The 16,681-nt window shown below is 35.3% G+C and overlaps 1 protein-coding gene across 1 annotated transcript in view; it reads left to right on the top strand.

The window, feature by feature from the left end:
* Positions 1 to 16,681, top strand: part of VWA3B (von Willebrand factor A domain containing 3B) — an 85,007-nt gene that overhangs the window by 65,725 nt on the left and 2,601 nt on the right. The window contains exons 24-28 of the mRNA XM_015830485.1: positions 5,183 to 5,273; positions 7,676 to 7,800; positions 10,232 to 10,369; positions 12,341 to 12,438; positions 13,814 to 14,052. Coding sequence (XP_015685971.1) covers positions 5,183 to 5,273; positions 7,676 to 7,800; positions 10,232 to 10,369; positions 12,341 to 12,438; positions 13,814 to 14,052 — 691 coding nt within the window. The remainder of the gene's footprint in view (positions 1 to 5,182; positions 5,274 to 7,675; positions 7,801 to 10,231; positions 10,370 to 12,340; positions 12,439 to 13,813; positions 14,053 to 16,681) is intronic.

Here is a 16,681-nt window from a genome sequence, read left to right as displayed (position 1 = left end):
TTTTTTTTTTTGTGCTATTCAATTAGCTTTTTCTGTTCCAGTTGGAAGCCCTGTGTTAATCTACCATAATCTGTTCCAAAGATTACATAATATTTCAGTGTTAATAGTTATGTACAGAAATGATCAACCCATTTTCAAGGTTCCAACTAATCAACCCAAACAAATCAGAATTCTAAGGCTTGAAGTTTCCTCAAAGAACATGTTTATGGATACATAATATCAGCACGGTCAAAAGTGAAACCAACTCTAAAATTCCCCTTAGGGATTCAATGTAACAGTAACTAAATGTTCCCTCCCCTCTGTTACGTGATTGATCATGCTACCCAATAAAAGCAATTGGTGGGCTCTGTGAAACTTTTTTTCTCCACCTTCCAGCTTCTGTTCCCATGGCCTTGGTTCCCATGGAACCTCTCTATGTTTAGTCTAGCAATGCTGTCATTTTCCTTTCCCCCTTCTCCCCAACCTGTGGCAACTTAGAACAAGAAAGATGGCAGCCCGGATATAAAAACTCAAACTTTGACTACAACTGAAAAATCAACTATACAGAATGCAACAGAAAAAGTGGAACAATTAAATATTATGACAGAAGATTTAACCGCCCAACAAACACAGATAATGGAAAATCCAGAAAAGAAACTGACAACATGGAAAAAGGAAAAGACTTTCTATATAAATCAGAAGGAATCTGAAGATTAAGAAGAACAGATGGAAGAGAAGATAAACACTTCAGGACAACTATGTCGAGATGGAAAAATAAAGAGATCTGCTAGATTGGCTAGACCTGCCAGCCCTTTCAAAAAAATGGCGACCGGATGGTTTTTTCAATGGCAAATAATATATATAACAATACAAGGAGATTTGTTTGATGATTCAAAAGCACGGACATGGAAGATGATTTGGCAAAGAAAGAAAGTTAGAATAAGACTGAAGAAAAATGGGTTTTGATGTACTTATGAGAATTAAAATAAAACATACCCAAATAGATAAGATGCGTATTTAGAATACAAGATATTATTATGAATGGAGATAAAGAAAACTTTGGTCATTTAAAATTCAGAAGTATAAATATTAACAATTAAATCTGAATATTGATTTGCTCATAAAGGTTATGTAAAGGTGATTAAGATATATATAAGCTAAAAACTTATTGATGAATGTAATAAATATGTCTTGATGCAGCGGGCTCAAAAGCATGGATATGGAAGATGATTTGGCAAAGAAAGAAAGCTAGAATAAGACTGAAGAAGAATGGGGTTTTGACTTATTTATCAGAATTAAAATAGAATATATCTGCAGAGACTTTCAGCCGAGCCCCCAACAGTGGAACTCTGTCCTTGGTCTGGGTAGCTGTCCAGGTCCCATCTGCAGGAGTGCGCTGGGATTAGTAATTGCTTCCTCTTTATTCTATATCCTGGAATCTTCCCTGAGTCTTTTCTATTCTTCCAAAAGAATTTGGTAGGCGGTTGGGGCTCAGGATCTTCAAGAGTTTTTTAGTTGATTTAATGTCAAGGTTCCGACTAATAACCCAAAAAATCAGAACGCTGAGGCTTGAAGTTTCCTCAAAGAACATGTTTATTGGATACATAATATCGGCATGGTCAAAAGTGAAACCAACTCTAAAATTCTCCTTAGGAATTCAATATAACTAAATGTAACAATTCCCTTCCCTCTGGTACGCGATTGATCACGCTACCCAATAAAAGCAATTGGTGGGCTCTGTGAAACTTCTTTTCTCCACCTTCCAGCTTCTGTGGGAATGGCCTTGGTTCCCATTGGACTGCTCTATGTTTAGTCTAGCAATGCTATCGTTTTCCTTCCCCCCCCTTCCCCCCAACCTGTGGCAACTTAGAACAACAAAGATGGCTTCAGCCAGGTTCGTTTCAGAAGTTGACACCCATAAACAACCCAAAAATAAGATACAAGCATTTGGGTATCTGGATTTTATTTAAGAGTCTCATGTGTAGGCACAGTCAACATAAACTCTTCTGTCTCCCCCTCTCCTGCAATGAATAGTCAAGGAAGTTCAACCCTGCCTGTCCTTCTAACCTTATATCTATAATTGGTAGAAGAAAAGGTTGCAAACATGATTCTAAAAACAGGCAAGTGCATCTTGGCTCTTGGAAGCAGGACGGTGCAAATAGGACAATTGTAGCAGACAGATATGGCATAGGCGGAAACCTCCCATATAGTCCTTCTGCTATGCCTGGACAAACACTTGTTCAAGCAGGAGGAAATGAATCCTGGCAGCAGTTCTGCTTTGATAGAAGAGAATATTTGTAGCTCAGGGTTGAACTGTGGGGTCCTTGGTGCTCTCTGAGCTTGGTGATTTTCTTGCAGATATTTCATTACCAAACTAGGCAACACAATCAGTGCACTGATGATGTTACCTAGTTTGGTAATAAAACATCTGCAAGAAAACCACCAAGCGCAGAGAGCAGCAAGGATCCCACAGTCTTGCTTTACCTGGATAAGTCTCCCAAATTGAAGTATCCTCCTCAACATCTGGAAGGGTTCATGAACTGCCTTTTGAGAACCCCTGCATTAAGGTTATTGTTCTCCATGCTTTCTTAAATATTTGATTTATACGTCTTCTCAGATACATCAGATTGATAAATTAGACAATGATAGAACAGGCCCGTTATTTAATTTGATTTTAGACAGGGCTTTTTTTCTCAGAGAAAAGGTGGTGGAACTCACCTCCCTCCCCTGGCCACGCCCCCACCCAAACCTGGCCACGCCCTCATCAAACCCTAGGACCGCCCCTTTAGAGAACAGGAATGCAAGTAAAATTTGGGAGGGGCTATAAAAGTAAATGTATGGAATTACATAAAAAGCAATGCAGTACATGTGNCTGATTGGCGCCCGAACGGCAGCATGTTGGCCAGCGTCCTCTTCTCCGCCTTCAGCTTTTGCTCTGAGAAGCCGCGCGCGTTTGGCTTTGAGGGCGCCGGCGTGAGAGCCTCTGGATTCTCTGCCGCTTCTTGCTCGGGCAGGGTCGCCTAGGAAACGGGCCAGGGGCGCGCCGACCGAGCCTCCCTATGGCCGCGGTTATGAGCCAGGCAGGGGCAGAGAGCTGCGAGTGCGAGCGCGCCCCCCCAGATGTTGCGCCCGGTGCGCCCGGCCCGGAAAAAGGTGCCGGAACGCGGTTCCGCCGCGTTCCGGCTGAAAAAAAGCCCTGATTTTAGAACAGAAACTATTTATTTATTATTGTGGTTTTTAGTATCGCCTGTTCACCGCCCTGAGTCCCGTAAGGGAGATAGGGCAGTATATAAATTTAATAAATAAATAAATAATTTTGCTATGACCTTGATTTGTACCAATTCATTTCCCTAGTTCAAATGCTTATTCTGGCTCTTCCCTCCCCCCCCCCACTGCCAACATATGCTGTAGACATGATGTGATTAATGCAGAGCAATCACTTATCCTGACACAACCTTTTTTAGCAGCCCAGTCAGAACACCATCCTTAGTAACTGTTAATCTGCATCTTTAAAGCCTTAAGAACTAAAGGGCAGAAATGTAGGCAGCATTCAAAATTTCATTTTGCTTCAAGAATGAATAAAAAGCTTTGGCTTTTTGAATTACATCCTCCTAAGTGAACATACAAGTTTTCTTTCCCCAGAAAAATAATTACCGGTATTTAAAAATGTGACTAGCAGACATTAATAATTGCTCATTTATATTAGCAAATCCAAGGTAATTTCCGTGAAATAATTAAAAGCTGTTTTTATGTGAGAATAACTTAAGAACCCCTAACTTTATTAACTATCAAAGAGAAATAGAAGTCTTTTATTGATGCCTTCTGTGACCAACTCTTTGTTTATTGCTTTATTCATGTGGATTATTAAATAGATTAAAGAATTGCATAAATAAATCTTTAAGTGAGGCTCTATTATCACCATAATAATATATAAGTAGATTATTGTGAAACAGTTGCTTTACAAATCTGGATTTTGAAAGTCTATAGTTCTTAAAATGACCACATGTAATTCAGTTTTAAACAAAATTCAGTGAAAGGTATATTTGACTAATTAAAATCAGCTTATTTGGAGAAAATGAAGCATACAATATGCCAAGTCTTGGGATGAAAAACAAGAGAGAAAGAGACAGAAACAGAGAGAAAGAGAGAGAACACTTTGTATTTTATACAGTACATACAATGTACTGTATAAATACATGTTTAATGTATTTTATGTTTACTTCAGGGAGAAGATGTTTTATACTTCATTATTTTTTTTAAAAAAAATTATCCCACCTTTACTATTTTCATAAGTAACTCAAAACAGCAAACATACAGTACCTAATATTCCTTCCCACTCCTATTTTCTCCAGAACAACAACCTTGTCAGATAGGTTGGGCTGAGAGAGAATGATTGGCCCAAAGTCACCCAACTGGCTTTCATGTCTAAGGCAGGGTTAGACACAGTTTCCTGGTTAGAGCAAGTATTAGATTTGATAGCCTAAATGGCCCCTTCCAATATTGTGATTCTGTCATGATAATCATATTGTATGATCTAATTGGCAAAGACAATCTGAGGCCAAAATTGGAAGTTTCTTTTCTTATGACCTGACATCTTTAGGAACTGAAAATACAAACCTCGTATATGTCTATTCCAAAGTCTGTGAAGAACTGTGAAAATGTTGTGTCTGGAATGTTATGAAAAAGGTGATTAGGTTTTTTTGGGCTGATGATTATAAACCAGACTTAAAGATTGGCTGAACAAAAGCTTTCAGCCTTTGAATTATATAGCTGAAGATACAATGATCAGACAATGAGATTCTTAATAGCTTTGGTTTAATTTATTTTTCAAAATTTGATTGACACATTTCCTATAAATCCCATTTGATTATTTTTTGATACTGTAGAAAAGTAGAGAAATTTAATTTGTCTATTATATTGTATTTTGTTTTCTTTCTTTTAAATTGACATAACTTTGGAATTCAGTAATTTGTACTGTTCAAAAACATATATTATTGAATCATAATACTTCAGTTCATTATAAATAGTGTTATTATATAGGACCAAATTTTTGTCAAATCTATTCTCTTTAAGTCTTAAATGTGTTGTGCATATCTGTACTTTGTTTTCTGTTGATTCTGTTATGATACATTAGAAAGAGCAAATATCTGGTATTGAAAAAAAGATATTCCTTATATAATACAGGCATTTTTATTAACTACAGGCAAAGAAACAACCAAAAACAAAAATATTTGATTATCTCAAAGGCCAAAATGTCATTGCAAGATCAGAAAGCACAGGATTTTATTACCCAGGTAAATATTGCCTATAGGAATATATTTGGGGTAAAATTTTATTTAAAAAATTAAAAAGTTCAATCTAAAGATCTGGTATGCACCTGTAAATTCTTTGAATGGTAAGTAAAACTAGTAGCACAGGGATGATTTAACCAAGTGTTCCAACATTCAGATAGCACTTCTGAAACCAGGTACTTAACAGAATTTACTGCAACTCTTTAAGATCTAAACACAAAAAAGAATGTTGGTAGCAAAAATAAAGATTTCAAAGAACAGGCTTGGACAATTATATATGTGAAGGAGGCTTTGCCTGCTGTGAACACTATTTTGGAAGATGTGCTTCCAAAGTGCAGCACTTCTTAGATGTGTATCAAGGCAGCCTGTTTTTTTCTAAATTTTCCTGTAAATGTTACAAAATGTGCCAATACTTCTGTTACCATTCATAAGTGGGTTCTTGAATGCCACAGCAACTTGTGGTCTAAACTATTTTAAAAACGTCCAGAATGTGAGAGTTTGTTCCCACACAGGTAGTAAAGACAATAGAAAATCTGACCACTTCAAAAACAAAGGACAGAGGAAAACAGGCCAGCCCATTCAAATAAGTCAAATACAGGTAGTCCTCGATTTTCAACCATTCATTTAGTGATTGTTCAAAGTTACAAGGTTACTGGAAAAAAGTGATTTACAGTGAAACTGGTCCTAACACTTACAACTGTTGCAGCATCCCCATGGTTGCATGATCAAAATCCAGGTGCTTGGCAACAGACATGTATTTATAACTATTGCAGCATCCCAGAGTCATGTGATTGCCATTTGTGGCCTTCCCAGCTGGCTTCTGACAAGCAGTCACTTAACAATCACACAATTCTCTTAACGACTCCAGTGATTTGCTTAATAATTGTGGCTAAAAAAGGTTAGTTTCTACTTAGTTTCTACTTACTAAGATTAGTTTCTACTTAGTTTCTACTTACTACTTAGCAATGGAAATTCTGGTCTCAACTGTGGTTGTAAATGATAAATTGTAAATTGAGGACTATCTGTAGTCAAATGGCAGGTAAAACAATAGAAGGGTGTTTAATAACTACTTAGAGCTAGTCCTGAACTACAATAATTGGTTATGCTTCCTAGCTTTCTTCAATAAATACTCCTATGTTCTTAGAGGTCTTGTGAAGTTGTCTGAGTGGTTTACATTTCTGCTTGATTGAATAAAGCTTAATATCCAGCTCTGGTTTCCATAACTGGAGAAACAAAAAATGATGTATGGCAGGAAAAAGAGTGGGAATTATGAAGGTTGGGAGTTGTGCTGATCTTAAAAGTTTCTTTTTTATAGTAGGCATTGCTGGTGAGATTATCTTTGGTTCCCAAATCTTAATATAGTTCTTATCTTTCAATTTGTAACCTACAGCTCAATTTTCCAGAATATTTCCAAAAACGAGAATGACTTAAAGCAGGCCTTTTTTTCAAAATTGATAGGATTCAATAAGAGTAAGGGGAAAAAAGAAGCAAACATTGAAACAGCCAGTTTTCTATTACTAAAATTTTGCCTCTTGATCAGAGATTCCAAGAATACATTGTTTTGCCTAACAGGTTTCACTGCCTGACAAAGTTTGAAAACCCCTGTCTTAAAAGATAGAATTTGTTTAATGTGAAAATACATAATGGTATATTTTCAATAATTTGCCATTGATAAATTGCAGATATGAAATTGAAAGTAGGGCCAGCCAAACATCTAATCACATTTTATGCATGAACATCAAAATAGGTTGCAGGGATATTTCAGATGAGGGCAGTTAATTTTTTTTGCATGTATTTATATAGATTTCAAAACAAGAAGATTCTCTGCTATCATGGAGGAATATGCATATAGATACATGCATACAACCCTTTTGAGTTTTGCCAGATATGTGGTTGAAGGGGGAATGTGCTCCCTCAGTCCAGCTCCTTAGTTCCTTAAATAGCCATGATACTCTGAAAACCCTGATCTCATCTAATTTTGAAAGCTAAGCGGTGTCAGGTTTGGTGAGTATTTGCATGGAGGACTGCCTGGAAATACCTGATGCTGTAAGCTTTTATTTGTACACAGCCCAGAGTCCCTCTGAGGGAGATGGGCAATTTCTAAATTTGATTGATAAATAATCAGCCTAAAATCTTCATCTCAGCACTCTTCAAAGTCCAATTGATGGTGGGGCCAGAATAATAATTTATCACATTGAATCAACTGAACTACAGATCATATTGTTTAATCCCACATTATCTTTTCTTGAGTAGCAGTAGTTCTCTTGCTTTTTCTTCAGGTGGGAACTTTTTCAGTTCCATTACTTAAATTGAAATAGAGAGAATAGTGAATGAAATATGACTGTGTATTTGGATGTTCTACATGCAATTTGAATTGTGGAGGTTTCACCATGTTTTTGTTTCAGGAACAGTGGTGAGAAGCATCACATCATTTTATGCACTCGTTGATTTTGTTAATGGGCAGACTGAGATTGTCCCCTTGAAATTCATTTTGTTTATTGGAGGTGCGATACCTTGTCCACCCTTGCAAGTAAGTGACATGCTGTTTCTCAAGATACTTTTAGCTTGCATAATGCTTTCTTGAGGACATATCCTTTTTATTTGAATATGTTTGGAAGTTCTGTGTGAATGCAAAATCAGAACCACTGATTTACTGTATCTGTATGCTAAAAAAACTAGTTTGATATAGGGAATTTCTCATTCCTGTGAAAATGACTAGAGTAACAGAATAACAGAGTTGGAAGAAACTTTGGAGGTCTTCTAATCCAACTCTTGCTCAAGCAAGAGATCCTGTACCATTCCAAACAAGTGACTCCCTCTTTGTGGCAGCCCCTCAAATAATGGAATACTGCTATCATTCTTTTAGTCTTTGTTTCTAGGTCTAGAAAATGCATCTTTCCTAAAAAGAAATATTCTCCTTAATTTACTGAGTGAAAGGGATATCTATTATGTAGGTATAATAAATAATTTTCTGTTCCATACAGTAATAAATCATAACTATATAAGCTATATGTGAAAAGGATAATTGTCTTTAGAGTAGACAGGGTTCGGGATCAGGATTTGGGTTGTGGGGCATGGGAGAGAGATTTATCCTATTTTTCTCACTGCAGTCTTGATCAACTTGATTAAATCAACTCTGTCTTGATGATCATCTTGGGAAAGGAATTGCTATAGACATCATTAATAATTTTCATCCTGGAACTAAGAGTAGTTTCTGTTTAGGATGCTGTATATGTAAAGCATACATTGTTTGATAAAAATTATTATAGAATTGAAAGGGAAATAGCCTTCTGTGAAACAGCAATTCCATGCAAATTTAAATAGATTTTATTTTAAAAAAATTGTGTTGATCAACAGTCTCGATCTGTGATTTGATGTGTTTCATTTTAATTTGTACACATAACTGTTTGCAAAATGCAGCTCACTGCATCAAATTGGAAGTGAACCATATTAAATTCAGTTGTTTTTATTTTCAGATAAGTATCAGAGTCCGGCAATGTTGTGTGAAAAGGGATGATGTACCACATCTGCCATTGCATGTTTATAAAGCAAATAGTATGAGTCCCATGCAGAATTCTAAACATCTGTTTACTGTACAATGGAGGTTATAGTCTAATAAACACCTGGGCTTATTTCTACTTTCCATATTTTATAAAGGATGAGGGAAGCTACATTCTACAAACTCTGCATTCTGATGTCATTCATCCATCCATCCATCCATCCATCCATTCATTCACCTTTATGCAGAATCTTAGGTGGCTCATGAAAATGAAAGGTTACAAAACTCATAAAACTACTCAACTGTAAAAACCACAAATCATTACACCCATGTATTTATAGGTAGCAGCATCTAAAGGTACCAGAAGTGTAAAGATGCATGTTAAATATAGTTGACAAGACTGAACTTCCATAATGCTTAATACACCTCAAAATCAAGTGAAGTGAATGTAGTGAAAGAACCACAGTAACCAAACAGCCAGTGCTACCATTAGACAGCAACTAGGAGAAGCAGAATTTTTTTTTTGCTGTCATTTAGTGGCAATCTGGATTTTTGCAACCTAGATCTGTTTGTCCTAGAATAACTATGTCAGTGCATTTCCCATCAAGGACACCTGAAGAAAGCAGTCTAGATCAGCTTTAATGACTTGCATGGTATATATAGTATTGAAGAGACAGTATTGTGACCTTGATGTGGTTTGGAAGAGAATTAGCATCCAGTGCAGATAACCAGTACAGTGCAGAGAATAGATGTGGGTGCTATTTGCTGAGTGGGTTTTAGCATTTTGTATCAGTTGAGGCATGTGTCTTCAAAGGTGGAATCTTGTAAAGTACATTATAGTAGACAAAAGGTTATTGAGACATAATCATTGTAGCTAAGCTATCCCAGTTCAAGACATACTGTAGTTAATAAATCAGATGGAACTGAAACTGAATACATCATGCCCTTTCAGCTTGCACCAAAGACTATAATTTATTTTTACTTTTTAATGGATAAAGCATAGGTTGATTTCGGTTGAATTTTTCGGGATGGAGTAGAATTTAAGAGCCATGGTGGCACAGTGATTAGAATACAGTATTCAGACTAATTCTACCAATTGCCAGCCAACTGCCAGCAGTTTGATTCTCATCGGCTCAAGGTTGACATAGCCTTCCATCCTTCTGAGGTTGGTAAAATGAGGAGCCAGATTGTTGGGGGCAATATGCTGACTCTGTAAAACCTCTTAGTGAGGGCTATAAAGCACTGTCAAGCGGTATATAAGTCTAAGTGCTATTGCTGTTGCTATTGCCATTTAACTGTGGAGAAGAGTCAGACATGGATTGAAATTTTTAACTAAAAATCTGTATATATCTTTGTATACTCTTACTGGATTCTCGTCTTTCTTCAAATTCAGACATTAAAACCTTAGGACAATTACATTTAAGATAGATGTGTTCAACCCACATTTATTATTATTCAACAGGTTGGAGATTATGTATTCACCAGAATAAGGAAGCCGTTGGGAGAAGAGTATTATGTCCCTGGTGTTGTCATAGCAATACCAAATAAAGCTGATTTAGATGATAAACTCTACACAGTTTTGAAATACAACAATAAAAAGGTAAGCAATCAATGAGCAAGCCACATCTGGCTGGAATGGCAATGCTCTAAATGTACCAATTCAACCCTCTAACAGGGGAGGAATTACTTCCTCATCTTTTGACTGGTTAACTCAGTGTACCTCAACCGTAGCAATCTAAGATACTGGCTGAGGAATTCTGGAAGCACATACATCGTAAAGTTGTGAAAATTGAGGAACAATCGATTAACTGATTAAATAGGAAGCATACAATTTTTTTGTCTTTTCTTAATTTAAATTTCTGCAATGTGTTACCTGAAAAGTACCACAAGCACTAATTTTATTGATACATGGCGACTTCTGAATCTGAATCTTCTGAAAAAGAATATGCTTTTTTTCCCCTCACCTAAGATTTGTTCCTGATACTTAAGTATCTCAATCATTAATCAGATAGACAAAGTAGATCCTATTGTAATACTCAGTTATATCCCAAAAATAATGAAAAGGAGAAAGAGGAGAAAAAAGTCTTACTATTTTATCCAGGATTTTAAAAATTTCATTATTAAAGACTAACGCTTTTATAAAAGACATGAAAATTATTTTGAAGAATTCCTCTTTTTCATGGTTGTATTAATGCATATCCTTCACTAAAAAATTAAAATTTACAAACAAAAAAAGAGGAAAATATAAACCTCTAATTACATATAGAATGCAACCTATGCTAAAATTATATAAAGTGTTTATATTTGATAAATGGGCACTTAATACAGATATGTGTTTAATTCCAAGGATTTGGAACAAGGAAAAGTTGGATAAATAACTGTTCTCTCAACTGAACCAGCTACCACAAAATAATATTATTTCTGCTACTACATTCTGCTCAGGACAGAATGTAATAAATTTAGCTAGTGTTAAACTTTATAAAGCAAAAGATTATCAAGAAATTTTTAAAATATATTTTTAAAAATTATATACTTTTTCCATAACATTTTAAAATATTTTTTCCAGAAGCTACATACAACAAAGCTGTTTATTTAGCTGCACTTTTCCAGAAATAGATACTATTAAATCTATGAAAACACTTGTATCTCAGATTTATAATCCTGCATTTTTATATGTATATAAAATACATTTACTCTCTGTTTATAACCAGCTCTTTGTTGGTGCAATGGAAAAATAATAAACAAGATTTAATGATGTGTTAAAAATCTGAATTTTGTTAAATGTGCACAATGTTTTAGAAGACTGGAAGACCTCCAAGGTCCCTTCCAACTCTGTTATTCTCTATATTTTTTTCTTTTCAGTATCATTATTTCTTAGCAATAAAATGAGTGGTATTATGGCCTAGAGGTGAAGAAGCGCTTGGCTCCCACTTGAAAGGTTGAGAGTTCCTAGGTAGCAACAGATGTTTCTCTATCAGGGTGCAAAGAGATGATATCTGCTATGAACTCCATGTAGGCATCAGGAAAGGCATCCAACCAGTAAATGCTCAGCTCCATTCAGTTTCTCTAACTCTACCCTAAATTAAGGGATTACAGGGTCATAAAAAAAATCTTAGCAATAAAATAGCAGACAATTATAAAAAGGCTACATATTTTGCTCTTGACACCAATTTGTCCCTAAAACAATTACGGTAGGTTAACATGGTTGTCTCTACTTCAGTTCCCTATAGGTAAAATCAGTATCTAGCATAAGAAACATACATAATAAATAACATAGAGTGATTATTCAACATTTTATTTAAATCATCTTATCTTTGGCGTTACTTTGAAGATGTCTACTGTAGTAATCAATCTTTGTTGTGGAAGATTGAAGCATAGCCAACTATTTATTAGTAAATAATGCTTGCCTTTTAAAATATTATGAGAAATTGAGCTCCAGTACATTGTGCCCTACAGTTAATCAACTCACCACTTTTTCTTGCTGTGTAACAAATTTCTTTAATTTGAATGATTTATAATTCATTATATTAAAAATCAAAGTTTTAATTTTTTAAAAAATGTTTTGTTGTAGGATCATTGTGTACGAAACGGGCTAATAAAAATTAGTCACAGAAGGTATACTTGTTCCTGCTGCTACATCAATATGACCAAGATGATGGATTATCTCATGTGAGCATGAATAAATGCTTCTTATTGTATAAATTAAATGCATGTAGTGCATATAGTCAGATATTTGTTAAATCAAGTTCCTGCTAAAACTGCTAGTGTAACTATCAATAATTTTGACAGATTCTTCATTTCAGAAAGTATGAACACTATTTCCAATGACTTCTGTCTTCTGTGGATACTGTTACATAAGATCTCAGTGCTACATAAGTAATGTCCATGCTTAGTTTGTTCTTATGAAGAAATTTGTCAATGCAACTTTAGTGTAGCAATACAATCAAGAGTGAGGCATCAAAGCCTTTGTAATCAAGACCTGTCAAAAATTCAGAGTTTTGTTATAGGGAAATGGAAGAAATTCTAGCAGTGACACTGAGCTTTATGTTATTTTTCAAGAGCTACCGGTATCAGGAACTATCATGTAATGCTCTGCCCCAACATCAAAGCTATACCTTTGCATTTCAGTTCTGTTTTATTGAGCAAGATCTTGTACTTACAGAAGGCATCTCCAGTTAATGGACAATATTATGGCTGGCATCCAATTTATTTAAAAAATCATTGTACTGTTTAATAAATGAATCATTTTAAAACTATTATCTGGAAGAGTTCTTTGTCAAAATGAGCCACATCATTTTCTGAATTGCAGTGAGGTCAGGAGAATATATTTGCTAAAATTTAGCTAACTGCCATAAGCATCTGCAGCAAGCCATAATGACCAAAAAATGACATATGTGCAGTGATGTCTCAATGCAAATCCTCTTCTTCCTTGTTGTTCTGATATACCTAAGGAATGTCGGAAATTATATCATGATGTCATGACACATGTTTCATCAGATGTTACCTTCCACTCCTGTAGACACCTGTCCTTACAACAAAAGAGACCTAGAAAAGGATTGTATGTAATAGTAGGAAGGAGAATAATGACAGGATTATTACAGCAAGGATTGTTAGGTTAGTTTCTGTATGAAGTATACAAGGATGATCTAATGATGACATCTGTCACTCTACTGATCATGAGGTTTAATTCAGCTGGCTAGGTGGGTAGCCCATAGCTCCGTCACTGTGCCATGTGTGTCCCTCCTGAAGCTATGTGCTTAACGGAAAGGGAAGAACAGAGTGTACTGTTCTTCAGTCATGAATATACAAGAACTAATATGTGAATTGCAATGTGATACTTAATCATAAATGGAAAGTATGTAGGATCAGGATTATCAGTAATGTATTGGAGAGTAGATATAATAATGAATAGAACAGATATAGAGGACAGATAGAAATATATTGAGAGTGCCTTGTCATTGCATAAATAAAATAAATAAAATGTTGGCTGAAATTTGAGGTGCACCATACCTACCTTCATTCTATTTCCTCCTTTGAATTATAGACCAAATGTAAAGGTCCCAAAGCATGTCCATAGAGCAGTTGCAGATGCTGAGAGACAGAAAAAATCTATTTCTGTAGGAGGGGATTCGAAGAAAAAGAATGGAAGAGGAAGAGTTAACAACAAAAAGGAGCGTTGTAAAGAATGGACTTCATCTGTTTGTGATGAGATGTTTGACCCCAGAATTAAACGAAGAGGAAATAGTTCATCACCATCTTTTCATCGCAAAAAAGGAAGTACAGGTACAGAAAGTAAACAGGAAAAAAGTAATGCAGGTTATAAGTTCAAATGTAGCTAAGGTGGAAGTGCTCCATTAGGTCTTTTCACCCATTAACTACTTGATTATTTTTGTCTTAATACATTTATGTCTGGAATTTTGCCATTTTTTTAATAGATTCTAACATAGCCCAAAAGGTAGACTGTCCAGATGCTACTTCATGCATATGTACACATACATATACATTCTACATGCACATAGACCCAAATAGCTCAACTACTGTTTCAATGATAAGATGGCTGTTCTCTTACAACAGGAATTTTCCAATAATTCCTTTTATCATTTCCATCTTCTATTATCTGTTTCTTTTCTCTTCCTCACTAAACCTTACTAAATGGAATAATTGGTTCTAGTCCATCATCTACTCACATAATTTGCTCACAATATGTTATTTTCTGCTTCGTGAACAGCCAGTTTTATCTGGTTCAGAAGTGACTGATTAGTTGTTCTTATGTTCCATAGCACTGTTGGTAAATTCAGAGGTTCTGTCCTTGGTCAGAAAGATACCTGCCACACACATTAACCTTAATATATTCCACCTTCAGACATGATTTATACACTCAAAGGATGAGTTGGAATTAATGAAGCAAAGATAAATCTTATTATATACTCTTTTCCTCTCTGTTATCTCTTTTTCATTGGCTGTTTGATTTTGTGCTTCTCTTTAAATTGACTGTTCATTTGGCATTTCATTTGGTATTTCCCTCTTTCTTTCATCTCATTTGCCTATATCAGATATTAGCCATATTGTTGAACATTCGTATCCGAAATAAAAATTTGTGATTGGCTTGTCTTTATAAAAATATCATTTTTCTTTTCTTATTATATTCCTCCATTGGTTGAAATAGCTTTCCTTGTTCTTGCTTAATACAGGTAGTCCTCAGCTTATGACCTCAACTGAACCTAAAATTTCTGTTGCTAAGTGAGACATTTGTTAAGTGAATTTTGCCCCATTTTATGATCTTCCTTGCCATGGTTGTTAAGTGAATCACTGTAGTTGTTAAGTTAGTAACACGATTGTTAAGTGAATCTGGGTTCCCCACTGACTTTGTCAGAAAGTCAGAAAAGGTGATCACATGACCCAGGACACTGCAATCATCATATATATGAGTCAGTGTCCAAGTATCTGAATTTTGATCACATAACCATGGGGATGCTGCAATGGTTGTAAGTGTGAAAAATGGTTATAAGTCACTTTTTTCAGTGCCGTTGTTACCTTGAACGGTCACTAAACAAATTGTTGTACGTCGAGGACTACCTGTATTAACATCTGTCTACACAAGGCTTCCACCCTCTTTGTTTCACAGCTTATCACAATGCCTTGTTCAGAAAGCCACTTTGATCTTTTCCTGCTTGAAATGTGATTCCCCCCACCACTGGTTTTCAAAATATCTCTTATCTCTTGCTGAGAGATGCTATGTACTCTCTTGAACTCCAAATAACTTTTCAGAAACACTGAAGAAAAATTCTGGATATAAATATAATGGATATAAATATAATAAATATTATTGATATAATAATATAATAAATATTCTGGATATGATCCCAATATTCAGAGATATTTCCTCACTAGATTCCTCAATGCCTCAATGGCAGAACTTCTGATGTGCAGCCGATGTATCTGCCTTGAAAATAGCCCATTTGAACTGTATAGCACAGTCAAACATCATTTGTATTAGATCATAAGTTGTTTTATGATAATTTTTATGTCATTAAATATTTTATAAATTTTGCCATATTTCAATTCCCCGGGAGTCCTAGGCCCCAGAATTTGAATTCATTCTGTCAGCCCATTTGAGGTAGCTTTTTGCTCTATGAAGCAACATTACACCCAGTTAAAAGTTACAGGAACAAGAGTTTTAGTGGTATATAGATGATTCTGTACTACATTCAATTTTAGCCTAACACACACCTAATGATGTTCTTTTTTAATATCATTGTCATTCATTCCTTTGTATGGACATCCCTTGAATGGTTTATTATATAATTATCTTTTTTTAATTATCCCATTTCGATTTACATTTATTTTTAAAACAGTTATTTAAAAAAAACATGGAATGCAATATATCACATTTCAATTTTATTAATTTCAGATTTCCTTGATTCATGTTATGCCCTGATAAATGAGAAACTTTTATTTCAATACTGGCCCCATTAGTGATCTGGATGCCATTCTGGCTTTGCCTTGACCTGAGACCTCATGATCTCAAAATCTATTTATGGTAGTTTGATGCTTTTCTTCAATAAGTAAAAGAGTGACCTTTGAGCTGATATCATCACCTGGCACCTAACTCATCTAAATGTTAGGCTTATGCTCCTGCCAGCGTCACTCTCGGGGTCATTCATCTGATAGGAGGGCTCAGAAACTCCAAAGTTCAGGTAGTCCTCAACTTATGACCAAAATTGAACCCAAAATTTCTGTTGCTAAGTAAGCTATTTGTTTTGCCCCATTTTACGACTTTTCTTGTCAAACAAGATGACTTAGTTTGTACATAATCTCGCCAAAATGTTTAAATCAAGGTTTCTAGAACAAGCTGTAGTCATCACATTATGTCTAGGTTCCCTTTTCACACTAAACCAAAATGCACTAACTA

The sequence above is a fragment of the Protobothrops mucrosquamatus genome, unplaced genomic scaffold (genome assembly GCF_001527695.2).
Source record: "Protobothrops mucrosquamatus isolate PMUCROS unplaced genomic scaffold, P.Mucros_1.0 scaffold_19, whole genome shotgun sequence".
Taxonomy (NCBI): domain Eukaryota; kingdom Metazoa; phylum Chordata; class Lepidosauria; order Squamata; family Viperidae; genus Protobothrops; species Protobothrops mucrosquamatus.
This window is presented reverse-complemented; position numbering and strand designations above follow the sequence as displayed.